This window comes from Phocoena phocoena, chromosome 8 (assembly GCF_963924675.1).
Source record: "Phocoena phocoena chromosome 8, mPhoPho1.1, whole genome shotgun sequence".
NCBI lineage: Eukaryota > Metazoa > Chordata > Mammalia > Artiodactyla > Phocoenidae > Phocoena > Phocoena phocoena.
Window position 1 is genome coordinate 50,134,288 of NC_089226.1, and position 16,823 is coordinate 50,151,110.

Genomic DNA, 16,823 nt, shown 5'->3' on the forward strand with positions numbered 1-16,823 from the left:
AAATTTCAGTAATTTGTATTTAATCTTTACTTTTTATGTATAATGATCAGCCTTTAACTCAGTGTGATGGGGCTAGCCTTCACCAGGCAAATCTTAATCTATGGCTGCAGAGATTGGAGGGAACTTTTCAGTGTTTAAAAAATGTCGGTAAATAATCCGCTTTATAAATTGTACACTTAAATTATTGGGTCTACCACTGGAAAAAAATGTAATGAGTGCGCAAATGTTTGCTTAGTAAGGTGTTTTTCAATAAAATAAGGACAAATCATCACTGTGATTCAGTGAGGCCAACTGGCCACTTGGATTCCCTTCTGGCCTTTCTGTTCTCACAAGGAGCTTTGGCCTCAGCCAAAGCTACAAATCTATACTTAATAAGCCAGGACACCTTTTCCTCAACTGAGTCACTCATGTACTACCCTTGTGATTCTGGCTGTATGAATTTGCCATCTGTATTATTATTCACTGACTATTTAAATAACTCACTTTTTTTTTTTTTTTTTTTTGCGGTACGCGGGCCTCTCACTCCTGTGGCCTCTCCCGTTGCGGAGCACAGGCTCCCGGGCCCAGCCGCTCTGCGGCACGTGGGATCTTCCCGGACCGGGGCACGAACCCGTGTCCCCTGCATCGGCAGGCAGACTCTCAACCACTGTGCCACCAGGGAAGCCCCCTTTTTTTTTTTTTTGATGTGGACCATTTTTAAAGTCTTTATTGAACTTGTTACAATATTGCTTCTGTTTTATATTTTGGTTTTGTGGACCCGAGGCTCGTGGGATCTTAGCTCCCCACCAGGGATCAAACCTGCACCCCCTGCATTGGAAGGAGAAGTCTTAACCACTGGGCTGCCAGGAAAGTCCCACAACGTACTTTTCAAACTTAGTGTTATCTTAGTAAGGCTTTATGTACTATTTTTCTCTAAATTACATTGAAATAAAACAAGTATTACATTAAAAATGTTTGCTCACTACCTAAGATCATCATGCATACCACCGTTATACACATACCATGCTTTTGGAGAAATCTGCGTTAGAAATGATTGGGGTTAATCATTTTCTAGGCTTCCTGTTTTGAAAGGACTTTTTATTTTCAGAGGTTTTATTATCTCATGTTATAAATAAATAAATAATAAATAGTCCTTGTTTTATAAATGAAAAGCAGAGCAATTTGCTGATATTTGTTAGGCTACATGGGAAACTCTATCCTTTAGCTTATTATTTTGCATAATTATCTGATTAGGGGAGTTGACAGGTCCTGAAACCATTGGGAGGTAGTCAGCTTGTTGCAGATAGAAACATAACCTCCTCTCCTAGGTCCCTGTGGTTCATACGTTGCTAGCAAAATGGCGGTAAGGGCTGTCTTTGATATGCTTCCTTCCCTTCATGTGCTCACAGAATTTGTCAGTAGCGTAGGGGAGTATTACAGATATACTGTGAGAATTGGAAAAAAACTGCACTCAGCTATACATAGTGCCATGAAAACTGGAAGTAAAGAATAGTGACAGACAATGAGAGAGAAGGTAAGAAGCCAGAAAGCATACATCTTGGATAAGAGGGAAGGTTAAAGGAGTAGGAAAGAGGAAAGATGGAACTCTGGTTCCAAAATATACCAGGTGATGGGAGTAGTCATAGTGGTGAGACTAAAGTATGAAGGTCAAATAGGATAGTCTGATATGGGTATGTAGGTGTGTTAGTCATCTATTGCTACATAACAGTTTACCTTAAACCTTAGTGGCTTAAAACATTTATTTTCTTACAGTTCCTGTGGGTAAGGAATTAGGAGTGGCTCAGCTAGGTGGTTCTGTTTCAGGGGATCTCATGAGCTTAAGATGTCAGTTAGTGCTTCAGTCATCTGAAGACTTGAGTGAGGCTGGAGGACCCTCTCTGCTCATATGGAAGATCCACATGAGTGACAAACTGATGCTGGGTATTAGTAAGAGGCTTCAGGGTATCCCCTCTTGGGTTTTTCCAAAGGCCTGCTTGAGTGACCTTTTGATATGGCAGCTACCTTCCCTCAAAGTTGACAATCCAAGAGAGCAAGGTAGAAACTGCAGTGCTTTTTATGACCTGACTTTGGAAGTCACATATCACTTCTGCCACATTCTATTCGTGTTAGAGCCAAGTCACTAAGTCCAGCCCAAGTTCAAAAGGAGAAGAATTAGTTTTCACCTTTTCAAAGAAGACACTTCATTAGCCTTCTCAGCTAAGCAGGACTCTCAGTTCCACCTTCCTATACTGCAATGAGGAAATTCTCCCTAGGTAGAGAACTAGATGATCATGGAACTTACTTGCGGAGTATCCTTCTCTCAGGGCTCAAAGTCTTGTGTTGCTTGTTTTCCAGTGTCTGAAAATAGTTGTTCCATAGGTTGCTGTTTTTCTTTTTTTTTTTTTTTAACTCCAATTTTATACTTGTACATCAGGCAGGCTGATTTGTTCCAGTTGTTGGTATATCAGACATAATAATCATCTTTCTGATGAGGAAGGATGAGTTTTATTTTTACTGATGATTCTTACTTCAGTTTTCCACAGGGTTTAGTTTACCTTTGCTTATATGGTAGTCATTGTAAATGTTTCAAGATTTGAAATAAAATTAGAATAGAGTAGTTGTCTGTTAAGATTAGTATTGTATTCTATCACATTTGTTGTTAACTGTTACTTACAGTTTGTCTCTGCTGTTTCTACTACCTCAACAAGGTCTTTGGTAAATAGCATTTAATAGAAATTACATTTGAATGCAAAATACATTATCTTCTTCCCACAACTTAAAGTCACTTTTTCATGAGTTTAAATCAGCATTGCTATTGCTTTGACTGGGCGTTTTAACTCAGTTGCCTAGAAATTCTATTTGGAGAAAAGCTTATCTGGCTTTTTTCTGGATCTATGCTATGCCTAAGCTGCTATTATGTGCACATTTATACCCATGTTCTTTGTTATTTTTCCTTAGGATTCCAGACACTTGAATTTTCTGACAACAGAACAAGCTCTGGCTGATTTTGCAACATTAATCAAATACTTGAAAAAAACAATCCCAGGAGCTAGAAATCAACCTGTCATTGCCCTAGGGGGCTCTTACGGTGGCATGCTTGCAGCCTGGTTCAGGATGAAGTATCCTCATTTGGTGGTTGGGTAAATGCACTTACGTTGGATGTGAGCACTTTCTTAATAATTGTCAAGGCAACTGTAGGGATTTGTTTTGGGTAAAACATGTTCTATTCTGTTGTACTGAGATTTTTAATTTCTATTTCATTAACAGCTGTTACTTTTCTCACCATTTTTGTTCAATATAAGTTTCAATTTTAAAACTTGAATTCGATGAGTTACATTTTTTTCTTTTCTCCTTCCTTGGACTTCTTACCATTTAGAGCTCTTGCATCCTCTGCCCCCATCTGGCAGTTTGAGGATATGGTACCTTGTGGTGTATTTATGAAGATTGTAACTACAGATTTTAGGAAAAGTGGCCCAAATTGTTCAGAGAGTATCCGCAGGTCCTGGGATGCCATTAGTCGACTCACAGAAAAGGGTAAGCTTTAATTAAGAGAATGGAATCTTGGGATTTTTTACCTTTTAAGTATAAAATTTAACACTTCCCACTTTCTAAGTAAACTTTTTATATATTTAATTATAACATATGTATTTAAGTATAACATATAGAAAAGTACACAAATCAAAATACACAGCTTGGTGAATTTTTGCAAGGTGAATATATAGTGTAATGAGCATGCAGATCAAGAAATCCCCTCAGAAATCTCCTCAAGCCCTTTTCAGATACTACCTCTGCATTTATCAGGCTAATCACTATCCTGCATTCTAGAACCATAGATTAATTTTGCTTGCTCTTGAATCTTTTAGTAATCAGAATTACATAGTATATATTTTTTGTCTCTGCTGTCTTTTGCTCGGCACTGTCAGATAAATCCATTTGTATTATTTAGTTGTAGTTTATGCATTCTCATTGCTCTATATGTTCCATTTGTTTATTTACAAAAGGGAATGATTCAGAATACTAATTCTGGTAAGCTTCATGAAGATAGGCAACTTATCTATCATGAGATTAACCAGTTCTAAAAATATTTTGTTCAATGTTGAAAAAGCATTCTTGGAGAAACTGTATAGAAGACTGAGTTTTCTAAAATACCAAGTGAAGAATGAATGATCTGTAAAGCCCTTCCGTTGAGCAGTGCTTATTAGATTTCAACAATTTGATTCTATTCTCAGGTACTGGCTTGCACTGGCTTTCTGAAGCCCTTCACTTATGCACTCCATTAACAGAATCTCAGGATGTTCAGCGTTTGAAAGACTGGATTTCTGAAACCTGGGTGAATCTGGCAATGGTGGACTATCCTTATGAGTCCAACTTTTTACAGCCTTTGCCTGCTTGGCCTATCAAGGTAATAGGAAAATGTCCTTTCATCACTTTTAATCACATACTTCTCTCTCTTTCTCCTTTTTTTTTTTTTTTTTTTTTTTGGTGCATTCTCTGACTTTCAACATCAGAGGAAGTCCCAGTGACAAAGGGGCTCTGAAGTTAGTCAAACTTCAAACCTAGGCAAATCCTGGCTTTTGTCACTTTCTGGTTCCTCAAACTTGGACATGTTACCTAGCTCTTCTGAACCTCAGTTTTCTCATTTGAATAATGGAGATAAAATACAGAGATTACAGAGTTGTATGAATTACAACTCTTAGAACTAAGAACCAACTCTTAGAAATAAGACCAATAGTTGCTGTTAATGGAATAATTACTATGTACCAAATTCTGTGCTCTGCACTTCATATACACAGTTTATATATGAGACACATAGAGCTATATAATACGTGGTCCATGCTTAATAAATCACAGCTGCTGTCAAAGTGCTATGATTCAGTCAACTGCTAACACATTCTAAGTGCTACATATATCATAAAGGCATGATCCCCACACAGCAAGGTAGAGTGGAAAGAGCACTGACTCTGGTTCCTTGTTCAGAATTACCATTTACCAGCTGTGTGATCTTGGGCAAGTCTGTTCTCTTCTTGGGCCTCCGTGTCTTCCTCTGCACAATGGGATAACAATACCTATGTTCTCAATAGGGATGTGCTGAGGATCAAATAAAATATTGGATGTGAAAACACTCTGGAAAATTTAAAGACACTTGACACAATAAATTTTAAGGTTATTTTCATGCCAGAATTCTTTATTGTATGTGTTCTTTTTAAGCATTCCTTTGTAAAGAGCATTCCTCTTAGTTTTAAAAACAAAAGCTGGCCAACTTGACGGTTATTAAATTTAGAGAATACAGCAGACTCTACAGCTAGAATGAATGCTGTGAATGTAGATAGAATTGGTAATACAAGAACCAGGTTTCAAAAGCACTTTTAATTTAACTGTCCCTTTGAATGATTAAATGCACACCTTGTTTAAAACTTTGTAACCTAAATGGAACAAGATCATTTGCTATTAGAGATATTTTTCTTCATCTAAAAAGTAGAATGACCAGTGAGTATATTGCACATAGCAAGCCAGAGGTAAATGCATATTGACTTAAATTGAATTTTGACAATACAAAGTTATTTTAAAGAGCAGATCTCTCTCATGGTAAGAAAACCTAGATCAAAATAATGAGAAAAAACTAAATCCGAACCGATTAGTCTCCATAAATGTCTATGTGCTAATAATATCTTATCTTTCTGTATTATTTTACTATTTACAAAGCACTTTCATATATACTATCTCATTTAATCCCCACAAAAATACTGTGGGAAAAAAGAGTTATAATTCCAGTTTTATGGAGAGGACATTTAAGCTCAACTAAGAGGTAGTGGTAGAGGATATTTAAGCTCAACTAAGAGGTAGTGGAAGTGGGATTTGAACTCGAGTCTACCATTGTTCAGAGGCTATGATCTTCTCCCACATTGCACTGAACTAGAAGACTTGACTGAAGATTTGGGTAGATTGCTGGCCACAGTGTGACAACTATCAGATTTAACTTTGAACTCTGTGTACAACGTGAGAATTACATTTGCATCTTTATGCCCACTTGGAGAACTGAGTTGTCAGATGATAAAAACATATGGGCAATTCCCTCATTACTTAGAATAGGGGTTGGCAAACTTTATGTGTAAAGGACTATATAGTAAGTATTTTAGGCTTTGTGGGCCATGTAGTTTCTGTCACAGCTACTCAACTCTGTAGTTCTAGCAGAAAGTAACCATAGACAATATTTAAATGAATGAGGAACACTATGTTCCCACAATACTTTATTTATAAAACAGGCAGTGGGCTGTCTTTGGCCTGGGGCCTGTAGTTTGCCACCCTGACTTAGAAAAAATGCCAGAGGAATACAGCTTTTTAATATTCATTTGTTTATGATTTGGAACAGTGAACAGTCTAACTGGTTTTATCTCTGCTTCTTTAATGTTCCTTTTGAGATATTTTGCTGTTGAGTCTTAAACGTAAATATATATTCCATCCTATCTCTCTCCTAAATAATCACTCAAAATTAGTGAAGTATATCTCAAATATTTTGTCATCTGTTTTTGATTTAGCACAATCTTTCTTTTATCTTTTGTGTACATATATATTTTAAAAGTTTATTTCTAAGGCAAGATAACTTTGTGTGTCTTTGCCTCACAATCACCTTTCACTTTTTTTTTTTTTTTTTTTTTGTGGTACGTGGGCCTCTCACTGTTGTGGCCTCTCCCATTGCGGAGCACAGGCTCTGGACACGCAGGCTCAGCGGCCATGGCTCATGGGCCCAGCCACTCCGCGGCATGTGGGATCTTCCCGGATTGGGGCATGAACCCATGTACCCTGCATCGGCAGGCGGACTCTCAACCACTGCGCTACCAGGGAAGCCCACCTTTCACTTCTTTTATCTAGGACTTGTTCTTGTCATTTCCTCCAGTTAATATTTTTTTACCAACTTTATCCTTTCTTTTGAAATACTAAGGAATTCTTGATTGCTTATGATATATTTATAATTCTGTTTCCTGCCTGCACCCCACCGAAAGTAATCTCTCTTTGACTTTTGCTTGAGAAACTTCCATTGCCTACATCTATCTCTAATTTTATCCTATCTGATTTCAGAATTTTTCCACTACATGCCTCTCTTCCCAACTCTTAGCTTCAGATCACTTTCTTTCACTGTTCATTCTGTTTCTCCTTTCTTGACCCCCTCTCTGTTCTCCCAACCCCCTAATCCCTGGAACACTACCCAGTTGGGGACTGCTCTTTCACTTGGATAGTTCCATTTAACCAGGACTCCTCCTCCCTCTGATACACTTCCTCCTTTTAAAGGGCTGACAAACAGTCATCCTTTTCTGAGCCTGTAACTCAGGCTTAGGATGGTGAGATAATATGTAATAGTTGGGTTATGAAAAAAAGCAGGTGATTTCCAATTCTGCCTGGGCCTTGTACAGTTCTGAAGTATCCACATGCAGCAACTGAATGCCATTTTCCATGTCAACTCAAATATCATTCTTTCTAATTTATCTTTGAACCATGCACACTCAGACTCCATTTGCTTTTGTTTACTGTTAACAGAAGCTGCAACATTCATGCAGAAATAATCATGGACTTGGCTGATAGAACACAAGGAAGAAGAGAAAAGGGAAATAGAAAACCCCTCTGTCATTTGACTGCTCTGTCAGCATAAAAACTGCTAGTTCTCAGTTCTCAGCTTAATGACCAGTTCTAAAGGATACTGTAGAGTTTGTCTATTTTGGAATCATTTTTCAGCTGATAACTCACCAAATCTTTTGGCTTAGCCTCCTGAGCATGCAGATAGATACAGTGAAATAATAAGATATAAGATGGAAAATCTCTTCCGTTTGTCTTGGTGTTTGATAATGTATGCGACCTCTCTGGGTGGTTTAAGCGGTTTAGGTGCATTCTATGAAAAGGGAGCTTTTAATGACAAAACTAATGTGATTATCTGAGTGAGGGTGAGAGGCGTATTGAAGCCTTAGAGAAAGAAAATCTGTTAGAAAAGCTGAATGTATCTGCTTAATCCTTTCTCTAATGTGGATGGACCATACTCTCTGAGAAGAGATGGGTCTTTTATTTTAAACCTATCTTCTTTCCTTCTTCTTTAAAAACATTTTCTTTGCCTTCTTTTTCTCTCTTATTCAAATGCTTATCCTCATAGGTACAGGGACACTTAAAGCTTTTAAACAATTCATTATCTTCACTTTCTCTGGTGTACATGGATCAAAGAGTAGAACCTAAATATTTGGGTACAGAGTTGATTAGTTTGGTACTAAGATTACAATGTTCTACTATCTCCATAATTTCTACACTGTTTAACACAGAATTATTAAAATGGACCTCTTATGCTCTTTTTACATTTTTCCTGAATGTTCACATTTGTTCTAGGAAGTAGAAAGTGAATTAAGTCTGTCCATTTCCTGAACCTCATTTTGCTCTACTCTTTTACAGTTTCCTTTTCACTATTGCATAATAAGTTTTATAATTTTATATTGCCACAGAATCCCTTCTATCTTAAGTTTCTACCTAAAACAAATAAACTTAGAAAAATAGAATAAAAAAATATTTGTTTAAAAAATTAAGCATGAGGCTACAGGTATGTTTAGGTACTGTTCGTGTTGTTATTTGTCTCTTATATTATAACTTCTAGGTTGAGTGTGTGTAGTGTAGTGTAGTAGTTACAAATGGAGGCTTCAGAGTGGGTCTGCATTTGAATCCCCGTTCTGCTACTTCTTGGCTGTTTGACTTTGGAGAAGTTTCTTAACCTCTCTGTGCTTTAACTTCCTCAACTGCAAAATGGGGATAATAGTAATTATAATGCTTCTTAGGGTCATTATGAGGATTTAATAGGACCTGGTGTATAGTAAGCACTAAGTTGATGCTAGTTATATGCATATAATTGTTATTATATGATGTCAAAGAGACATTCGTATACCAGGACTTTGTAGCCAAAGTTTGGGTTCAGAACTTATATTCAGTTTTAAATTTGTGTATCTGTAGCAGATCTCTCTGAGCTTATTTCCTTCGCTGTGAAATGCAGATGGTTATTATATGTTTCTCCCCGGGTCATTGTAGGGAAAGCACCTGACCTCAAGGAATAGTCAATAGTTTTACTAGCAGACTCAGCCCCAGCTGCCTCCTTATCAGTAGATTTATAGTCTAAGTAGGAATGCTGTGCCTTTGTAGAAATTGTTTAGAAGACACTGTTTGCTAGTGTCTACAAAGTAAATGGAAAGTGCAGTACAGGGGCTACCTCCGTGCTGAGTATTTCGTATGGAAGTGGTTGGCAGAGAATCTTTCCTTGTCTGATTAGATCACAGTCCCTAAGTAAATAATCAACAGACCAAGTGCTTGCCCTCATCAGATGGGTAATACCTGCAAATTATCAGGCAAAAACTGAAGTATTGTATGAGGTTGAACCAAAAATGCCAATATTTGTGTTTGACTTATAAACATGGCAATTTCATATGGTTCGGCTTAACATTTACGTATTTTGTGTATCCTATAGATCTTTAATAAAAGTATATGAATATATCCTGTTGAATTACTAGTCTTTAAATAAGCATGGGAATAGTGCTGAGGTTTTGCTAGTATAATTTAAGTATTTTTGGGAAAACTTTATTTACTCTTGGCTACTAAAATTCTTAATGGAATACAGTCTTCCCTCAGTATCCATGGTATCCTCAGGGGATTAGTTCCAGGAGCCCCTGTGTATACCAAAATCCATGGAAGCTCAAGTCCCTTATGTAAAACGGTGTAGTATAGTCAGTGGGCCTCTGTATCCATGGGTTTCCCATCTGTGAATTTAATCAACCTCAGGTGGAAATGTCTATCCATGGATGCCAAACTTGTGGATATGGAGGGCTGACTATATATTTATTGAAAAAAATCCATGTATAAATGGACCCACCCAGTTCAAACCTGTGTTTTTCAAGGGTCAACTGTACATAGAGAAATGTAGAGAGTGTGTCTTTTATCTAGAGGATGATGCTTAGACTCACAGAATCTTTGAGTTAGAGAGGAAATTTAGAAACACCTAAAATAACAAAATTCTCTTATTTCAAATATTTGTAAACAAATTTTAAGTGATATTTTTCAGGCCTACTCTCTATCATACTGGTAGAATTATCACCTGGTACTTCCTTCCTATAAGGCAGTTTGACATGATGTAACAAAGGCCTTAAAAATGTTTATTTCCTTCAAACCAGTAATTCCTCTAAGAATTTATCTCAGGAAAACAAGTGTAGATAGGTAGATAGATAGATAGATAGATAGATTTAGCTCCAAGGATATTTATTGTAGCCTTACTTGCAATAGTAAAAGATTGGGGATGATTCAAATGACCAATTATAGAGTTTCTTCAACTATTCCTCAACTCCCCACCCTGATTGCTCCCCTCTGAATTTCCTCATGTTGGTCAGTGTCCTTATTAGAGTGTGGTGCTCAGAATTGGACACAGTACTCCAAGGGTGCTCTGACCTCACAGAGGACAGTGGACCCAGGATTGCCCTTAATCTGGACATGGAATTTCTATCAGCAGAGGCCAAGTTTCTGACCAGGATGTTCTCTCTGTGTAAGTGGGGCTGCCAAAACCCAAGTATTGTCAGCTGGTGCCAGTCCCCAGCCATGCTTGTGTCTCTTAGGGAGTGACAGTAACTGCTGTTTGCAGAGATGGCTATTCATAGGGACTCCTTTTCTTTGCCTGACAGAGGCCCAGTGTTCTAGCTCTGAGAGGGGATCTGATGCCAGCATGTGAGTCACACTCACTTGTTACTGTTCTCTTCGAGAGTATTAGGCCACTTGCTGCTGCATATCAGCACTCTCTTCTCCCCCTGCCCAGCTTGCACTGTCACCCAACCTCATCTACCATGCTGTGCTTGAACATAATGCTCTTCTCTGCATTGCATGGGTCTACTCCGTAGTTTTGTGCTGCATTTTGAAAGAGCTAAGTCTAGTGGGGGTGTCCACATGCAGGAAAGAATGCTGATCAACTGTTGGCATTAGATAGTTTAATAAATTCTATGATTGGTTCTTGATTTCCATATATTCTTGAGTATTTCTAATTGGCGTATTTCTCAGGAACACTTTCTGAGAAAAGGGCTATGCAATTAGGTATTTTTGACTTACCATGAATAATTGAGAGTTGTCAGAATAGCAAAACAATCTTTTGCCTTTTCTCTTCAACATGCATTTCCTTATTGCTTTAGGCTTGATAGGTTTTTGCAGCTTTCAGTTTAGTTCAGTTCTGTTTCTTTCTTTTTTTTTACATATAAATTAATTAATTTATTTTTAGCTGTGTTGGGTCTTCGTTGTTGCACGGGGGCTTTCTCTGGTTGCGGCGAGCGGGGGCTACTCTTTGTTGTGGTGCGCGAGTTTCTCACTGCGGTGGCATCTCTTGCTGCGGAGCACGGGCTCTAGGTGCATGGGCTTCAGTAGTTTTCACGCACAGGCTTAGTTGCTCTGCGGCATGTGGGATCTTCCCAGACCAGGGATCAAACCCATGTCCCCTGCATCGGCAGGCAGATTCTTAAGCACTGCACCACGAGGGAAGTCCCAGCATGGTTTTTTAAATTAAAAAAAAAAAAATTTTTTTGGGGGGGTTCTACATATAAGAGAGATAGATCATATAGTATTTGCCTTTCTCTGTCTGACTGATTTCACTTAGCATAATGCCCTTAAAGTCTACCCATGTTGTCACAAATGGCAAGATTTCATTCTTTTTTATGGCTTAATAATATTCCATCGTATACATGTACCATATCTCCTTTATTCATTCATCCGTTGATGAACATTTAGGTTGTTTCCATATCTTGGCCATTGTAAATAATGCTGCAATGAACATGGAGATGCATATATCTTTTCGGATTAGTGTTTTTGTTTTCCTTGGGTAAATACCCAGAATTGGAATTGCCAGATTATATGGCATTTCTAGTTTTAAGTTTTTGAGGAAGCCTCCATACTGTTTTCAAAGTGGTGTACCAATTTACATTCCTACCAACAGTGCATAGGGTTCCCTTTTCTTCACATCCTTGCCAACACTTGTCATTTTTATAATAGCCATTCTAATAGATGTGAGGTGATATCTCATTGTACTCTTGATTTGCATTTTCCTTTTGATTAATGATGTAGAGCATCTTTTCATATAACTGTTGGCCATCTGTATGTCTTCTTTGGAAAACTGTCTATTCAGATCTTCTGCCCATTTTTAATAGGATTTTTTGTTGTTGTTGTTGAGTTGTATGAGTTCTTTATATATTTCGGATGTTAGCCCTTTATCAGATATATGATTTGCAGATATTTTCTCCCATTCAGTGGGTGGCCTTTTCATTTGTTGGTGGTTTCCTTTGCTGTGCAGGAGGCTTTTAGTTTGACGAAATCCCACTTGTTTATTTTGGCTTTTGTTGCTTCAGGAGTTGTGACTCACAGGCTCTGGAGCGCAGGCTCAGTAGTTGTGGCACACAGGCTTAGTTGGTCCGCGGCATGTGGGGTCTTCCCGGACCAGGGCTCGAACCTGTGTCCCCTGCATTGGCAGGCGGATTCTTAACCACTGTGCCACCAGGGAAGCCCCCCATTGTATATTCTTGATTTGTTTGTCATAAGTTAATTGACCATATATGCATGGGTTTATTTCTGGTCTCTCTATTCTGTTTCATTGATCTACGTGTCTGTTTTTATGCCAGTACCATATTGTTTTTTTGTTTGTTTGTTTTGTTTTGTTTTTGCGGTACACTGGGCTCTCACTGTTGTGGCCTCTCCCGTAGCGGAGCACAGGCTCCGGACGTGCAGGCTCCGCGGCCATGGCTCACGGGCCCAGCCACTCCATGGCATGTGGGATCTTCCCAGACCGGGGCACGAACCCGTGTCCCCTGCATCAGCAGGCGGACTCTCAACCACTGCACCACCAGGGAAGCCCCATATTGTTTTAATTAATAGAGGTTTGTAATATAGTTTGAAATCAGAGAGTGTGATGCCTTTACCATTGTTCTTTCTCAAGATTGCTTTGGTCATTTGGGGTCTTTTATGGTTCCACACAAATTATAGAATTTTTAATTTTATTTCTGTGAAAAATGTCATTGGAATTTTGATAAGGATAGCATTGAATCTGTATATTGCTTTGTGTATGTATATTTTAACAATATTAATTCTTCCAATCCATGAGCATTAAATATATTTTCATTTATTTGTGTCTTCTTCAATTTTTTCATTAATGTCTTGTATTTTTTTTTTTTCGTGGTACACGGGCCTCTCACTGTTGTGGCCTCTCCCATTGCGGAGCACAGGCTCCGGACGCGCAGGCTCAGCAGCCATGGCTCACAGGCCCAGCCACTCCGCGGCATGTGGGATCTTCCTGGACTGGGGCACGAACCTGTGTCCCCTGAATCGGCAGGCGGACTCTCAACCACTGCGCCACCAGGGAAACCCAATGTCTTGTATTTTTTAATATGTAGGTCTTTCATGTCTAAAATACCTCCTCCCAGGTATTTTATTTTTTGTTTGTTTGTTTTTTTGTTTTTTTGGTGGTACGCGGGCCTCTCGCTGCTGTGGCCTCTTCCGCTGCGGAGTGCTCCGGATGCGCAGGCTCAGCGGCCATGGCTCACAGGCCCAGCCGCTTCGCGGCACATGGGATCCTCCCGGACCGGGGCACAAACCCATGTCCCCTGCATCGGCAGGCGGACTCCCAACCACTGCACCACCAGGGAAGCCCTATTTTATTCTTTTTGATGTAATTGTAAATGGGATTGTTTTCTTAATTTCTCTTTCTGATAGTTCATTATTAGTATATAGAAACACAGAAGATTTTTGTATGTTGGTTTTGTTTCTTGCAAGTTTACTGAATTCATTGATTTTTCTTAATAAATTCATGAATTTTCTAACAGTTTTTTTTTTTTGGCCACACCACACAGCTTGTGGGATCTTATTTCCCTGACCAGGGATCGAACCCATGCCTCCTGCAGTGCAAGTGTGGAGTCCTAACCATTGGACTGCCAGGGAATTTCCTCTAACAGTTTTTTGATGGAGCCTTTATGGTTTTTTATATATGATATCATGTCATCTGCATATAGAGGTAGTTTTACTTATTCCTTTCAGATTTAGATGCCTTTTATTTCTTTTTCTTACCTAATTGCTCTGGCTAGGACTTCCAATAGTATGTTGAATAAAAGTGGTGAGAGTGGGCATCCTTGTCTTGTTCCTGATCTTAGAGTAAAAGCTTTCAGCTTTTCACTGTGAGTATGATGTTTGCTCTGGGCTTGTCATATACAACCTTTATTATGTTGAAGTATGTCCCCTCTGTACCCAGTTTGTTGAGAGTTTTTATTTTTAATCATAAATAGATGTTGAATTTTGTCAAATACTTCTTTTGCATCTATTAAGATGATCATTTAATTTTTATCCTTTATTTTGTTAATATGGTGGTTCACATTGACTGATTTATTGATGTTGAACCATCCTTGCTTCCCTGGATAAATCCTACTTGATCACGGTGTATGATCCTTTTAGTGTATCATTGAATTCGGTTTGCTAATATTTTGTTGAGGATTTTTGCATCTATGGTCATCAGGGATATTGGCCTGTAATTTTCTTTTCTTGTGGCATTCTTATGTAGTTTTGGTATCAGGGTAATTCTGGCCTTGTAAAATGAACTTGGAAGTGTTCCCTCCTTTTCTATTTTCTTGGAAGAGTTTAGGAAGGATTGATATTAATTCTTCCTTGAATGTTGGTAGAATTCACCTGTGAAACCATCTGGTCCTAGACTCTTGTTTCTTTGAAGGTTTTTGTTTCCTGATTCAATCTCCTTACTAGTATTCAGCCTGTTTGGATTTTCTGTTTCATCATGATTCAGTCTTTTTTTTTGGCTGTACTGCACAGCATGTGAGATCCTAATTCCCCAACCAGGGATTGAACCTGTATCCTCTGCAGTGGAAGTGTGGAGTCTTAACCCCTGGACTGTCAGGGAAGTCCCCCATGATTCAGTCATGATAGGCTGCATGTTTCTAGGAATTTATACATTTCTTCTAGGTTGTTGAATTTGATGACATATAATTGTTTATAGTACTCTGTTATGATCCTTTGTATTTCTGTAGTATCAGAAATACACAGGATCTGTAGTATCTGTAGTATCTCCTCTTTCATTTCTGATTTTATTTATTTGAGTTCTCTCTCTTTTTTTCTTGGTCACTCTGGCTAAAGATTTGCTAATTTTATTTTTCAAAATCCAGGTCTTAGTTTTATTAATTTTTTTTCTATTGCCATGCTCCAGACTGCAGTGTTTCCTGGAGGGGAGCTTTACATGTGTCTGGTGCCCTGGCTTTTATGTCTGGCACCCCAGTTTTTGTGGCTCCCACCCAGGGGACACCCCTTGATCACCTGGCTCTGGTGGCTGGGGGTGGGTGGGTCTTACATTCCTGAGTCCCATGGGACTGTGCTATTGGAGCTCTGGTTCTTGTCAGGCTGCTACCCTCAGGGCACTGCATAGACAGTAGACTGAGGTACACCCCCTAGTCTTTTTGTGAAGGAGACTTCTTTGCTTGTTTGGAGCTTCTGCCTGAGGGGCAGGTTTCAGGTTTAACACGTATTTAGTGGCCTGCAAAGCTGCTCTTAAGGGATGTAGCCCACGGATGCCATCTTGGTGCTTTCCCTCTGCCTTGCTTCAGCTTGCTGATATCACCTAGAAAAGAGCTTATACACTCATCTGGAGCCCTGTTTTTTGTGACTGCCCAGTGGACACTTCCAGATCACCTGACTCTGGTGGCCAACAGGACTTATGCTTGCAGTCCCACAGCACTGTATATATTTGCATACTTTTAAAAGCTAGTGCTTGAGGGTCTGGCTTCTAGTCATCCTGAATGAAAGGGCTAAGATCCTCCCTTTTGGGATGCTGACAGGTTTTGGCATGTCCTCAACTACTTGGAGTTATTAAAAATGTAATAGGCTGCTTGGATAAGCACAAAGGTTTGAAAGACACCCAAGAGCTAAGGCAGGGTTGAACAACAAGGTTCATCTCCTACACGAGGCCACTCCTTCATGACTGGGAGAGGTGGTTTTTTCTATTATATAGAAACTAACACAGAGAGTCAAACAAAATGAAGAAATAGAGGAATATATTCCAAATGAAAGAACAAGATAAAACCTCAGAAGAAAATCTTAATGAGAGAGATATTAATTTACCTGATAAAGAGTTCAAAGTAATGGTCATAAAGATGCTCACCAAACTGGGGAGCAAGAATGGATGAACACAGAATTTCAGCAAAGAGATGGAAAATATAAAAAAAGTATCACATAGAAGTTACAAAGCTGAAGAATACAATAACTGAAAAAAATTACACTGGAGGGGTTCAACAGCAGATTAGATGAAACAGAAGACAGGATCAGTCAACACAAAGACAGGGCAGTAGGACTTATCCAGTCAGAGCAGCAGAATGAAAAAAAGTGAAAATAGCTTAAGGGACTTATAGACTAACATTTACATCAGGTGGTCTAACATTCACATCATAGGGTTCCCAGAAGGAGAAGAGAGAGAGAAAGGGGCAGAAATCTTATTTGAAGAAATAATAGGTGAAAGCTTCCCTAATCTTCCAGATCCAGGAATCCCAGAGAGTTCCAAATAAGAGGAATCCAAACAGACCCATACCAAGACACATTATAATTAAAATGTCAGAAGTTAAATACAAGGAGAAAATATTAAAAAGCAACAAGAAAAAGCAATTTGTTACAGGCAAGGGAGCTCCCATGACTATGAGCAGATTTTTTAGCAGAAACTTTGCAGGCCAGAAGGGAAGGACACAGTATGTAAGGTGCTGAAAGAAAAAGCCTTTCAACTAAAAATACTCTACCTGGCAGTTATCATTCAGAAGTGAAGGAGAGATAGA

The 16,823-nt window shown here is 38.8% G+C and overlaps 1 protein-coding gene across 1 annotated transcript in view; it reads left to right on the forward strand.

Annotated features, from left to right (window-relative positions):
* PRCP (prolylcarboxypeptidase) overlaps positions 1-16,823 on the forward strand; it is a 70,588-nt gene that overhangs the window by 40,563 nt on the left and 13,202 nt on the right. The window contains exons 4-6 of the mRNA XM_065882551.1: positions 2,938-3,119; positions 3,356-3,513; positions 4,209-4,381. Of these exons, the coding sequence (XP_065738623.1) occupies positions 2,938-3,119; positions 3,356-3,513; positions 4,209-4,381 (513 nt within the window). The remainder of the gene's footprint in view (positions 1-2,937; positions 3,120-3,355; positions 3,514-4,208; positions 4,382-16,823) is intronic.